The 13,867-nt window shown below is 33.0% G+C and overlaps 1 protein-coding gene across 7 annotated transcripts in view; it reads left to right on the top strand.

Annotated features, from left to right (window-relative positions):
- Positions 1 to 13,867, top strand: part of GARRE1 (granule associated Rac and RHOG effector 1) — a 136,878-nt gene that overhangs the window by 105,713 nt on the left and 17,298 nt on the right. For all 7 annotated transcript variants that reach the window (XM_074293203.1, XM_074293204.1, XM_074293205.1 and 4 more), the window contains 2 exons: positions 3,218 to 3,315; positions 12,203 to 12,328. In XM_074293203.1, the coding sequence (XP_074149304.1) occupies positions 3,218 to 3,315; positions 12,203 to 12,328 (224 nt within the window). The remainder of the gene's footprint in view (positions 1 to 3,217; positions 3,316 to 12,202; positions 12,329 to 13,867) is intronic.

Below are 13,867 nucleotides of genomic sequence, written 5' to 3'. Positions count from 1 at the left end.
TACAGAGCAATAATATTCCATAACATTCATATACCATAATTTACCCAACCATTCTCTCAATTGATGAGCATCCATTCATTTTCCAGTTTCTAGCCACTACAAAAAGGGCTGCCAGGAACATTTTGGCACATACAGGTCCCTTTCCCTTCTTTAGTATTTCTTTGGGATATAAGCCCAGTAGTAGCACTGCTGGATCAAAGGGTAGATAATTTTTTCAATGTAGCCTAAGATTGCTTTAACTTTCTTAGTATTATACTACACTGTTTATGCATATTGAACTTGCAGTTGTCTTAAGATTCTTAGACTTTTGTCCGATGAAGTGCTATCCCCAAATCTTGAACTTGTGAAGTTGATTTTTTTGAGCCCCTGTAAAATACTCTTTATTCTTATAATGTATTTGATCCCTCCCAAGTGCCTACCAAAAGCTTCTTGAATCCGAAGGTCACTGTTATCCTATGGCTTTCATAACTTTGTATCATCATCTAATTTGATGACTTACTATGACTTTATCCATTTAAGTCATTGACAAAAATGTTAAATGATTCAAGATCAAGCACAGGTCATGGGGACCTTTCTGTCAAGACATTCTGAATTATTGCTGGAATATCAGGGACTTCTTTTTGGTCCTGGTCATTCAAATAGTTTCCAAACCTTCTTATTATTGTGTTGGCTAGTCCATGTCCCTCCAGTTTCTCTAAAAGACTTTTGCAGATGCTTTGTTGAGATTTAAGAAAGCTATATTTGTAGCATCTACTAATAGTAGTTGCAATTTTCAATAATTAAATCTTCAAACTTATGTAAACAAGCAAAATAAAACTAAAGCACAGCTATCTTTTTACTCTAGCTAATTAGTACCAGTCTACACTGAGCTGTGATTTTATCCCCTCTTTGACTTACTTTTCCATCTTAATATAAATTTTAAAATAATAGAATCTTCTTGTTACCATCTTTAGCTTGCCCTTCTAAACTTGAGACTCCTTTGTACTTTAGCATTTCTGACACTATAGGATTGGGCCATTCATTTCTGTTCATTCTTTTTTACCTGCTTCCAATTTCTTTACTTTTTTTTTTTTTTAAGTTGGGTAGGGATTTCTCCTTTAATACATATTGTACTTTTAAGGCAACTCTTCTTTTTCTTTATCAACTTTATTTCTTTGTGCCCTTCAAAATGTCATTCTTGGAGAATTGCACAATTTTAACATATCAGATTACTTGCTGGTTTGGGGAGGGGAGAGGTAAGGGATGGCTGGAGAATAATTTGGAACACAAAATCTTACAAAAACGAATATTGAAAGCTATCTTTGCATGTATGTGGAAAATAAATATTTATTTATTTATTTTTTAAAAAAAATTTTTATTATATATATATATTTTATAATATTATCCCTTGTATTCATTTTTCCAAATTACCCCCCCTCCCTCTATTCCCTCCCCCCGATGACAGGCAATCCCATACATTTTACATGTGTTACAATATAGTCTAGGTACAATACATGTGTGTGAATATCATTTTCTTGTTGCACAATAAACATTAGAATCCGAAGGTACATGCAACCAGGGCAGACAGATATTAGTGCTAACAATTTACATTCACTTCCCAGTGTTTCTTCTCTGGGTGTAGCTACCTCTGTCCATCATTGATCAACTGGAAGTGAGTTGGATCTTCTTTATGTTGAAGATTTCCACTTCCATCAGAATACATCCTCATACAGTATTGTTGTTGAAGTGTACAGTGATCTTCTGGTTCTGCTCATTTCACTCAGCATCAGTTGATTTAAGTCTCTCCAGGCCTCTCTGTATTCCTCCTGCTGGTCATTTCTTACAGAGCAATAATATTCCATAACCTTCATATACCACAATTTACCCAACCATTCTCCAACTGATGGACATCCATTCATCTTCCAGTTTCTAGCTACAACAAAAAGAGCTGCCACAAACATTTTGGCACATATATGTCTCTTTCCGCTCTTTAGTATTTCTTTGGGATATAATCCCAGTAGTAGCGCTGCTGGGTCAAAGGGGAAAATAAATATTTAAAAAATAAAAATAAAAGTTTACCTAACAGCAAGGGATATGGGGAGGGAGTCAGTCATTCTTAGAGCTTTTCATCCCATCCCATGTGTGTAGACTTCTATAGAATTTTTTTGGAGGGGGGGGTTCTTTCATTTTTTTCTCTGAATGTTTTGAAATATGTTCTCCCTACATTTGAGGTATATGTCAGACTGTCACTCACTTTTTTCTCCTATATCACACATTCTAAGATTTAGGTGTCACTTCCTCCTAAGCCTCCCAAAATCTTGACTCATAATAATTAGTTTATCCTTTTATTGAAAATCTGATCCAGAATAGTATTTCTTTTTATTGGTTCCTCTAAATTTTATGAAATTATCATTAAAGCAAGTCAAGAAATTATTGTTTTTGGAAAAGAAGAAAGGTTTCTTCCCTTCCTGCATTCCCCAGTAAACATCTGATTGCACATTAGGTGATAAAGTGCCTAGAATCAGTAAGACCTTTACAATATGTACTTGAAGAAGCATCCTGTATTTTTTATCTTGCTCCACAGATATTCCCTTTCAACTTATTATCTTTTTCCAATTGATATTTATTTGCTACAGTTAACAGGTCCTATTTCTGTAATGTCTCATTAACTATAGTTGATTGCCTCTATCATCTTATCATTTATGTATCTTCCTTTAAAGCAGATGTTTTTAAGACGTGTTTGTTGTGTCTATAATCTTATATATTCTCTATTTTGTTAACTTAAGTCAGAATTTTTATTGTTCAACTTTTCCAGTTTAAAAGAAGCTTGGCAGAAAAAAATTAGTTGAATTAATACCTAAAGTCATTGTCTCTGCTGTTGTTACTCTTTAGCAAAGAAAGTTTCCCAACATAGTTACAGTGTCTCAGAGTTTTCTTTTAGGGTTCATAGGCTTTCATGACTATCAAATGAGATAATCAAATGAGAACAATGCTTTGTGAATGAATACTGTGCTATAATAAAATATATGGTAGTGGTAATAGACTATAATAGTACTTCATACATCTACAACTCACTCTGCTGCTGTTGTTTCCCTGTTGGATGATTTGAATGGTGACCAGCTCTAATATATATATATATATATATTTTTTAGATCTTTAAGCCTTTCCTTCTCAGTATTTATTTAGAATTACATCTTTCATTTCTTAGAAAATAAATACCTTCATTTTGTTTTGATAGGTGGTGGTTGATACAGCACAAATTGAAAATAAAGAAGCCTATGCTCCCCAGATTAGTTTAGAAGGTTCCAGAATTGTGGTTCAAGTCCCATCAACATGGTAAAGTTACATATAATTTAATATCTTGATTTTTAGGAGAGTTCTCTGTGTTCTCATCAAAATGGTTATTCTGTAAGCACCTTTGTTACATACTGCCTATGAGTCTAAGGCATAGGAGATTCATATTTGTTGGCACCCCACAATGTTTGCAAAGTACTTTTGGTGTCTTTCAGAATAGTTAGAATTTTATATTCCTTTCATCCAAATGCTTCAAGTTATTTTTAGCTTTTCAATTTAAGGGGCACAGCATCAAGGTACTAACTCACCTTTAGTGTGTTTATAATAGTGATAGAACATAGGATCCATTATTCCCTTTCTCTTGTTTTATTATATTATGATTCCAATTCTCCTTTCATTTGTTCAAGTATACTGGAAATGCACAGAATTTTTCATAAAATTTTAAAAAATAAATAAAAAATTTAAAGATGTTTTTAAAAGTTAGCATTTGAGATGCTAAATAGTTACAAGGCTCAATTAGTGCAAATGATAATTTTTCCTTGGATTTTTAATGCTGAAAATCAGCTGAAGCTCATTCATATAGATGTTAAACTGGTTTGAAATTTTCTCATTGAAATTTGAGTGTGTGCTAGGAAATCTTTACAAGCCAGTTATGTTAAGTTAAAGACTCTTTGAAGATTTCTAATAAGTTGTCATCTTTCCCATACCCCAAAGTTTCCCATCTCAAGAAATTTCTACAGGAAGAAGTCTATAAAGAAAATAAATCCCTTTTGGTTGAATTAATTTTTAAAATGATAATATTTGCTAACTTATTCCCACTGGATATTAAAAGTTCTCCATGTTGTCTTAAGCTATTTGTGTTTTTAATCTTCAGAATTTGTTGTTCTACCATCCAATTTATTGAAAAGTCAGCAAGCTTACCTTACAATCTTCACTTTGAAAAAAAACAACTAATTTTTGATTTATGAGAGAGTTTTATTTACTTGACTAACTACCATTTTGTGTATAGGGGAAAAAAATGAATCTGGATAAAATATATTTGGAAATGCTCTCTTTACTGATTGTTATTAGTAAAGCAGAATTATGTCTATTAATGAGCAATGTATTTCTATGATCTGTACTTTATAAGTTTTTTTAAAGATGCAACCTCTGTTCCTTGAGCTTGCTGATGATTTTAAAACAGTATAGGTTAAATGAATGGTCAACATATAGTAGTGTTTAGTAAAAATCCAATTATGTTTATAGATTTTAATCAGACTTTCACTTCTTAATATTTTAAGCCAAGAAGTCTTTAAATGTTCTTCCGTTCTTTGATCTTGTAGAAGTTAGCTAATTCGGTATTTGTTATATGTTTAAATGATTTCTACTTAGTTCTGTCATGATGGAGGAAACAAGTTGCCTTTTTTTCCCCTGAGGCAATTGGAGTCAAGTGACTTTTGTCCAGAGTCTTACAGCTAGGAAATGTTAAGTGTCTAAGGACAGATTTGAATTCATGTTCTCCTTGCTTCAGGGCTGGTGCTCTAATCCACTGTGCCGGCTAGCTGCCTCAAGTTGCCATTTTTTTAAAGATATAACTGTTAGGGAGGGTTCTGGGAAGATGGGATAAATTTCAACTTCTCCAGATTTTTCTCATGCCCCCCAAATGGAACAAACTAGACTTGTGAAAAAACAAGAAGAATTGGGGCAGAACAGGGGTCCTTCTGGTACAACCCAAAAAGATCTGAAGAAAATCCTGTAAACCCTTGTAAAGTACAAACACCTTGGACTAGCTCCCAAAAACATTGAGTGGGACTACCTGGAAGTGGCTGGAACTTCAATAGGAACCACAGAAGTTTTCATCTCCCAGATAGCTTGAGCTGAGGAGTCAGGGATCTGAGTCCAGGAAGACTGAGTGAATCTCAGCTGATTAGGAGTGCCAGATCCAGTTGTGCTGCAGTGAAAGCATGAGGCAAGAAGAAACCAATATCTGGTGAGTGCAGAGACACTGGGGCAGGGATACTGCTAACTGTGGTATTTGCTGGAGGGTGGGACTATTGGTTTAGGATGGGGAATGTTGAAATGAAGCTAGAGATACTAGCTTACATCTCTAATTATTAAAAAATAATAATAAAATAAATTGATAAAAAGAAAGAACCCAATCATAGATATTTACTAGGAGAAGAGAGAAAACCAGGGTTCATCTTCAGAGGAGGACACTGAATTTAAAAAAAAAAAGCTTCTACACCAAAGAGTGATGTTATATGGCTCCCTTACCAGAGAGAATTTATAGAACTCAAAAGAGAATTTAAGAATCAAATGAGAGACATTGAGAAAAACTAAAAATAAAAAAATAAAAACCATCCAAGAAAAACAAGATTATGAAAAAAAAAATTAACCAACTAGAAAAGAAGATACAAAGTCTCAAAGATGAGAATAATTCTTTGAAAATTAGAATTGGACAAGGGGAAGTCAGTGAAGTTACAAGAGACCAAGAAAAAAAAAACATTTAAAGAATGAAAAAATTAGAACAGAATGTGAAACATCATATAAGAAAAACAACTAATCTGGAAAACAGATCAAGAAGAGAAAAGTTGTGACCTGAAAGTTGTGACCAAAAAAAAGAGTCTTGGCACAATAATGCCAGAAATAATCTAAGAAAATTGTTCTGGAAGGATAGAACATGAGGGGAAAGTAGAAATAGAAGAAGAAAAAAAAAAAATCCACCGATCACCACCTCAATGAGATTCCTTGTGGAAAACACATAGGAATATTATTGCCAAATTTTGAAAACCCCAATTTAAAGAGAAAATTTTCCAAGAAACAAGAAGAAAGCAATTCAAATACACTGGAGTTCCAGTTAGAATGTACAGGACTTATCAGCAGCCACAATAAAAAAAAAAACCACACACAGGTCCTGCAATTATATTTACAGACAATCAAAAGAACTGGACCTGCGGCAAAAAATATCATATCCAGTAAAATTATTTACAGTTTTGAATGAGGAAAAAAAATGTACATTCAGTGAAACTGCAGATTTTCAGAATTTTTCTCTCAACCAAATCAAACTTAATAGAAAATTCAACATGTAAAAGCCAATATCAAAGATCAATTTCAAGAAACTCAACAAGGACAAATTCTTTATTTATTTGTGTTCATATATGGGAAATATATATCACATATTTAAGATTGACATCAACCATAGTGTAGCTCAAAAGAAAGATTGGGGCAGAGTTAAGGTAAAAAAAGTAATTGTTGGACAAATGGGGTCCAGAGGAAGAATAAACACAGAGGCTTTAAAGGAAGGTGGAGGTCTCATAGTTCTAAAAATCTACTCACATTGGGAATAGGTTAAATAGGCAACACTTCATAAATATAGCACCTTCCAAAATCTATAAAGAAATAATGGGAGAGGAATTGGCAGATAGGAAGGCAAAGAGTAAGGGAAGGAAGACAAGGCAGGGATCTATAAGTGGGGAAAGATTAAGTAAGAGCAAGATTTTTTTTTCCCTAAGGGTTAAAAATTTTTAATTATGTGCAATATTCCAGACTAGTAGATACCTTCCCCTTTCCCCAGCATAAAAGATGTCTTTCATATCTCTTCTTTGTCCAATGATCTCTTAATTGTCCAATCTGATTACTTTTCCCAATCCTCATTATCTGTGATCTGTTTGCTGCATGTGACCCCACTGACCGCTCTCTTCTCCTGGATACTCTCTTTTCTTTTCTTTTTTTTTAAATTATAGCTTTTTATTTACAAAATACATCCATGGGTAATTTTTCAGCATTGACAGTTGCAAAACCTTTTGTTCCAACTTTTCCCCTCCTTCTTGGGAATTCTATGTTGTGGTTCACAGTCACCTCCCAGTGTTCTTTTGCTGGGTGTAGTGGTTCTATTCATTACTGCTCTATTGGAACTGATTTAATCATTGTTGAAGAGGGCCACATCCATCAGAATTGATCATCATATATAGTATTATTGTTGAAGTATATAATGATCTCCTGGTCCTGAAGAGCAAAATAAGTTAAGGAGCAGAATTAAAGCAAGAATCAGCAACCATAGGAAAGATGTGTATGGGGGATGTATGTGTGTGTGTATGTATGTATAGAGAACAAAAGAACAATTTACAAGGAAGTAAAGAAAAAATGGATACTCATGAATATAATTTATCATACTGATATACTGGGAACATGACAGTTCTTTTTTGTTTTCTTTTGTTTTGTATTTCTTTTTTTTTCTTATTCTGTTTTTTTTTTAATGAAATAAATTAAAACTGAAAAAAAAAAAGATGACTGATAGAAAAGTGGGTAGGAACAGTAAGAGAAAGAAGGAGAGGTGATAAAAGGAAGGGGCAAATTGAAGGAGAGGCTAGTCAGAAACAAAACATTACTAAGGAGGGACAGGGTGGAAAGAGAGGGAAAAAGATATATAGAGAGGAGGGAAATAGTACACAGTTGGTAATCATACCTAAATGTGAATGGGGATGAATTGTCCCACAAAATGGAAGTAGATAGCAAATTGGATTAAAAACCTCAATCCAAAATATGTTGGTTACAGAAAACATATTTGAAACAGAGAAATAACACACAGAGTAATGGTAAAAGGCTGGAAGAGAATATATTATGCTTCAGTTGAAGCAAATACAGCAGGAGTAGCAATTTTGATCTCAGATAAAGCAAAAGCAAAAATGGATTTAATTAAAAGATAAGAAAGGAAACTACATCTTGTTGTATCATTGATAATGAAGTGGTAACAATACTAAACTTACATGCACCAAGTGGTACAGCATCCAAATTCTTGAAGAAGTTAAGCCAGTAACAGGAAGAGATACACAGCAAAATCATACTACTGGGGGACCTCAACCTTCCCCTCCCACAATTAAATAAATCTAGCCACAAAATAAACAAAGAAAAAAATTAAAAGAGGTTAATAGAATGTAAAAAAACTTAAATTTGATAGACTTCTGCAGAAAGTAGAATAGAGATAGAAAGGAATACACTTTTTCTCAGTGGCATATGGCACCTACACAAAAATTGACCACATATTGGGGCATAAAACCATCACAATTTAACGCAGAAAGACAGAAATAGTAAATGCTTCCTATTCATATTAGAAAGTAATAAAAACTACATTGAACAAAGGGCCAGGGGAAAATAGACTAAAAATCAATTGGAAATGAAATAATCTAATCCTTAAAAATGACTGGATCAAACAGCAAATCAAAGAAAGTCAATGATTTCATCCAAGAGAATGATAAAAATTAATGAGTTGCAACCAAAGTAATTCTTAGAGGAAATTTTATATCTCTAAATGCTTACATGAATAAAATAGAGAAAAAAAAGATGAAAAAAATTGGCATGCAATTAAAAAAAGAGAACAAATAACCTCCCTTTCAATTCAGTGCCAAATTAGAAATTCTGAAAAATCAAAGAGGAGAGTAATAACATTTAAAGTAAGAAAGCTATTGAACTAATCAGTAAAACTAAGAGTTGGTTTTTTGATTAAAAACAGCAAAACAGATAAACCGTTAGTTAATTTGATTAGAAAAAGGAAAGGAAAAAAAAAATACCACATTAAAAAAAACTAATAAAAATAAAAAGAGTGAATTTACCACCAATGAAAAATAAATTAAAGCAACATTAGTTTCCTAACTCTATGCCAACATGGATGAATATTTATAAAAATATAAACTGCCCAGATTAACAGAAGAGAAAATAAATTACTTAAATAGCCCCATTTTAGAAAAAGAAATTGAACAGGCCATCAATGAACTCCCTAAGAAAAAAATAGTTAGAGCTTGATATATTTACAAGGAAATTATACCAAATATTTAAATAAGAAATAATTCCAATATTATGTAAAGTTTTTGGAAAAATAGACAAGGAGTCCTGCCAAATTCCTTCTATTCTGATACCAGTAGGAAATAGGAAGAGCCAGAATAGATAAAGAAAATTATAGCTCAGTCTTCCAAATGAATATTGATGCTAAAATTTTAAATACAATATTAGCAAAAAGATTACACCTTATCAGCAGGATAATACACTGTGACCAAGTGAGTTTATATCAGGAATTGTTCAGTATAAGGAAAACTTTTGATGTAATTGATCATATCAGTAACAAAACTAACAGAGATCATATGATAATCTCAATAGATGCAGAAAAATAAAACACTATTTAATTAATTATTAAATATTGAAAACACCAGAGAGAGCATAGTAATAAATAGAGTTTTTCTTAAAATAATAAGTAGCATCTATCTAAAACCATCAGGAAGCATTATTTGTAATGGTGAGAAGCTAGAAGCATTCCTAATAAGATCAGAGGTGAAACAAGGATACCCATTATCAGCACTGTTATTCAGAATTGTACTAGAAATATTGGCTATAGCAATAAGAAAAAGAAGTAGAAGGAATTAGAGTAAGCAATGAGGAAATAAAACTTACTCTGTGCAGATGATACAATGGTATACTTAGAGAATACTAGGAAATCAACTAAAAAACTATTTGAAATAATCACCAATGTTAGCAAAGTTGAAGATATAAAGTGAACCCACATAAATTATCAGCATTTCTATATGTTACCAACAAAGTCCAACAGAAAGAGATAGGAAGAGAAATTCCATCTAAAATAATTGTAGACAAAATATTTTGATATCTGCTTGTCAAGACATATCCAGGAACTACATAAACACAAAGTCAGATCTAAACAACTCGGAAAAAAAAAAAAATCAATTACTCATGCATAGGCTGAGCTGATATAATAAAAAAGACAATTCTACCTAAATTAATCTACTTATTTAGTACCCAAGAAAATATTCTATAGAGCTAGAAAAAATAACAAAATTCATCAGAGGAAAAAAATGTCAAGGAAATTAATGAAAAAGAAAAAATGCAAAGGAAGGTGACCTAAAAACTCTGTTATAAAGTAGCAGTCATGAAAACCATCTGATACTGGCTAAGAAATAGAGGGGTGGTTTAGTGGAATTGGTTAGGTACACAAGACACAATAATTTGTAACTATTGTAATCTACTGTTTGTATCCCAGAAGCTGGAGTTTTTGGGTTAATCAAACTCACTGTGTTTGACAAAGATTGCTAGGAACACTGGAAAATAGTATATCAGAAACTTGATGGAGACCTCCATCTCACACCTTATGTCAAAATAAGGTTAAAATGGGTATATGATTTAGACAGATACGATAAATAAATTAGTAGAGCACAGAGATAGTTTACCTATCAAATCTTTGGAGGAAATTATAGCCAAACAGGAAGTAGAGAACATTATCAAGTACAAAATGGGTAATTCTGATTACATTAAACTAAAAATTTTTCCACAAACAAAACCAATACTGCCAACATTAGAAGGGAAGCAGAAAGCTGGGGAAAAAATTTACAGCTAGTATTTATGATATAGGCCTCATTTCTAAAATATATAGAGAACAGAGTCAAATTTATAAGAATACAAATCATTCTCCAATTGATAAATACTAGAAGGATTTGAACAATTTTCAGATGAAGAAATTGATGCCATCTGTAGTCCTATGGAATAATGTTATGAATCTATTGATTAGAGAAATACAAATTAAAATAACTCTAAGGTACCACCTTACACCTCTCAAATTTGTTAAGATGACAGGAAAAGATAATGATAAATGTTGGAGGGGATGTGGGAAACCACCTAATGAATTGTTAGTTGAGTTGTGAACTGATCCAATCACTCTGGAGAGCAGTTTGGAACTATGCCCAAGTTGTGCATACTCTTTGATCCAGCACTGCCATTGGTGGTCTGTATTACAAAGAAATCATAAAAGAGGGAAAAGGACCCACATGTTTGTAGCAGCTCTTCTTGTGGTGACAAAGAATTGGAAAATGAGTGGATGCCCATCAACTGGGAAATGGCTAAATAAGTTGTGTTATGTGAAAATAATGGAATATTATTGTTCTATACAAGATGATGAACAGTATCTTATATTCTCCTTTATTTGCCTTTAAATCCATTTTATTTGGGGTTTTATAGCCTTGTGTTTACTGATAGTCTTTTTGATAGAAGGAAGTCCAAGTTAAAATTAGTTTCTGATATGTGTGTTTTCTAAAACAGGGACTTAGTTACTCTTGGTCATAGAAGGTGGGGTTTTATTACTTTCTTATTATTGTATTAGTTTATTTTCATTAGCTTATTTTAACTTTTAATCTAAACTTATGATTTTTATGGTGGAAATTCTCTTTTGACCCAAGGTCCTGGAGACTTGCCTGGGGCATTAAGAAGTTAAATGACTAACTGGAGGATACAGCTGTTTTTGTGTCAGAGGCAGGATTTGAACCCAGCTCACTGTCTCTATTTATTGATATAATTATTAAATCTTTGTTAAGTGCTAATAGTGCCTAAAAGTAATAGTTCCTTTGATGAGAAAATTTAAGAATAAGGAAGGCAGATGGATACACTTTTTTTTTTTTCAAAAAGATCATCTTTTGTTTGTACAATAGATAATGCTAGTACCAAATTATTAAAATTTAATCAAATATTCTTTTTTCTGATAACATGATAAAGTAAAAAAGTGGAGTATGTTCTGTACTACCTGTTTTGATATCTTATTCTTAATTGTTTTGTGGGGATTAAGGTCAGTGTGAAGTATATTTGGATGTTATTGTATTCAATATAAAACATAAATTTAAAATGTTTTATTAGCAATTAAGCAGAAGTTATAAACACAGTTGTAAATATGGAAATATGTTTAAAAGGATTGCACATGTTTAACTTGTATCAAATTTCTATCTTGGAAAGAGGGGAGGTAGGAGAAGAGAGGTGAAAAATTTGAAATACAAAGTCTTGCAAGAAAAAAATGAAGTTGAAAATTCTTTTCATGTATTTGGAAAAATAAAATACTATTGTGGGAAAAAAATTGCAGTTTTAAACAAAATAACATGATAATGATATAAATACTTGTTCTTAATAGGTGCCTGAAAGAAGACCCTGCAACCATGTCTTTGCTCCAGAGAAGTCTTGACCCAGAGAAGACTTTGGGCTTAGTAGATGTACTTTATACAGCTGTGTGGGACTTAAATCGGTGGAAGGAAGGAAGGTATATATGCCCAAGACTGAAGCATGAGAGGCTGTTACTTTTTAAAAATTTTGATGTCTACATCCGTATTTTTGACAGTGTTCTAAAGTTCCTATCTCTTCATAGGGCTTAGAATGTATTTGAATATACAACAAAGGATACAAAACCAAACTGCTTAGGTGACTCTAAGTATTGAATACTTACTTGAATAATGCAAGTACCAAATATGAAAACATTTCTTAGTTAATTGGTTTTTCTATAAAAATTCTATACTTTAAGGACTTATGAGTTCATTAGTATAGATACTAAAGTACTGCTGAATACAACTTCTTTGTGACTTGGTATAAATATTTGAGAGTGATTGGGGCTAGAAAAATCCCTTACTCTGCACCATATCTGAAGATGCATCTCTCTGTACTTAGCTAAGCTAGTCCACATATAGCAGACATACTTTCTCACACATTTTTCTAGTAGGCCTATAATGAAGACCAAACTAGAAAATTTGGTAAAACTTAGCAAAACGTACACTTTTATAGGCATAGTCTTTAAGAAATTAGGATCACCTTTATACCTAAATTAGGCATTGAAGGATGGCTATAGTGAATGGATTTTATCTAAATTCCATTTATGTGAATTTAGAATAATTGGTGGGGAGGGGGAAAGGTTTGCGAAGGTCTGGTCTAGCTCTTCTTGTCAGGATAAGCAAATGTCCTGGCCCCACATTGGGCGCCAATTGTAGCGAGCTGTCGTCTCCAGAAGCTGCTGGATCGCTCTCTGGGAAGAGATATGCTGTGTCTACTCAAATCTCTCAGACAGATTCTTCTTCCTGTAACGAGCCGTTGTCTCCAGGCAGTTGCTGTAAACTCTTGTCCTTAGAAGTGACTTCCCTTCCTGCAGAGAGCCCCGTCAGGCCTGATGTAATGCAGAGAGTCTTCTTCTTTCTCTGAGAGTCCTCTCTTTTATTCTCCCAGAGAATGGGCGTGGGATAATGCAAGGGCTTCTGGGAAGAACCACCCCAGCCAATGAGCTTGCCCCCTCTATCAAGTCAACCTGAGTTCTCACCTTGTAATTGTCCAGAAAACCTCAGTTCTCACTTAGTAATCCTAACATCTCCCCCTTTCTTTTGATTTAGAACATAGGACAGTCATGACCTTGAAACATAAATCCATCAATATGGGAAGTATTACAGATAATTACATAAATGACCTTGAAACATAAATCCATCAATATGGGAAGTATTACAGATAATTACATAAATTACATAAGCACATAGTAACATAGTAACATAACACATGCTAGAAGTATATAACATAATCATAAATTGAAAATTTATAAATGTCCATATGTCCATTGTCCATTAGTCTCATCTTGTGTGAGGAAGTCCAATGATTCCTGCTGGTTTTAAAGTTCTTTAACAGTCTTTTTATTAGCCATGCTCTTTCGGTGTAAGATGTTTCTTAGATCTTCTCCTTTATTTTGAGGTCTTTCTCTTTTTCTGTCTCTCTCTGATGGACAAGGCGAATACGACTCGTTGGCACCCATCTGATTCCTTCTCCTGCT

The sequence above is a fragment of the Sminthopsis crassicaudata genome, chromosome 2 (assembly GCF_048593235.1).
Source record: "Sminthopsis crassicaudata isolate SCR6 chromosome 2, ASM4859323v1, whole genome shotgun sequence".
NCBI classification, from domain to species: Eukaryota; Metazoa; Chordata; class Mammalia; order Dasyuromorphia; family Dasyuridae; genus Sminthopsis; species Sminthopsis crassicaudata.
Note: the sequence above shows the minus strand (reverse complement) of the source record. Positions and strands in the feature narration are given on the sequence as shown.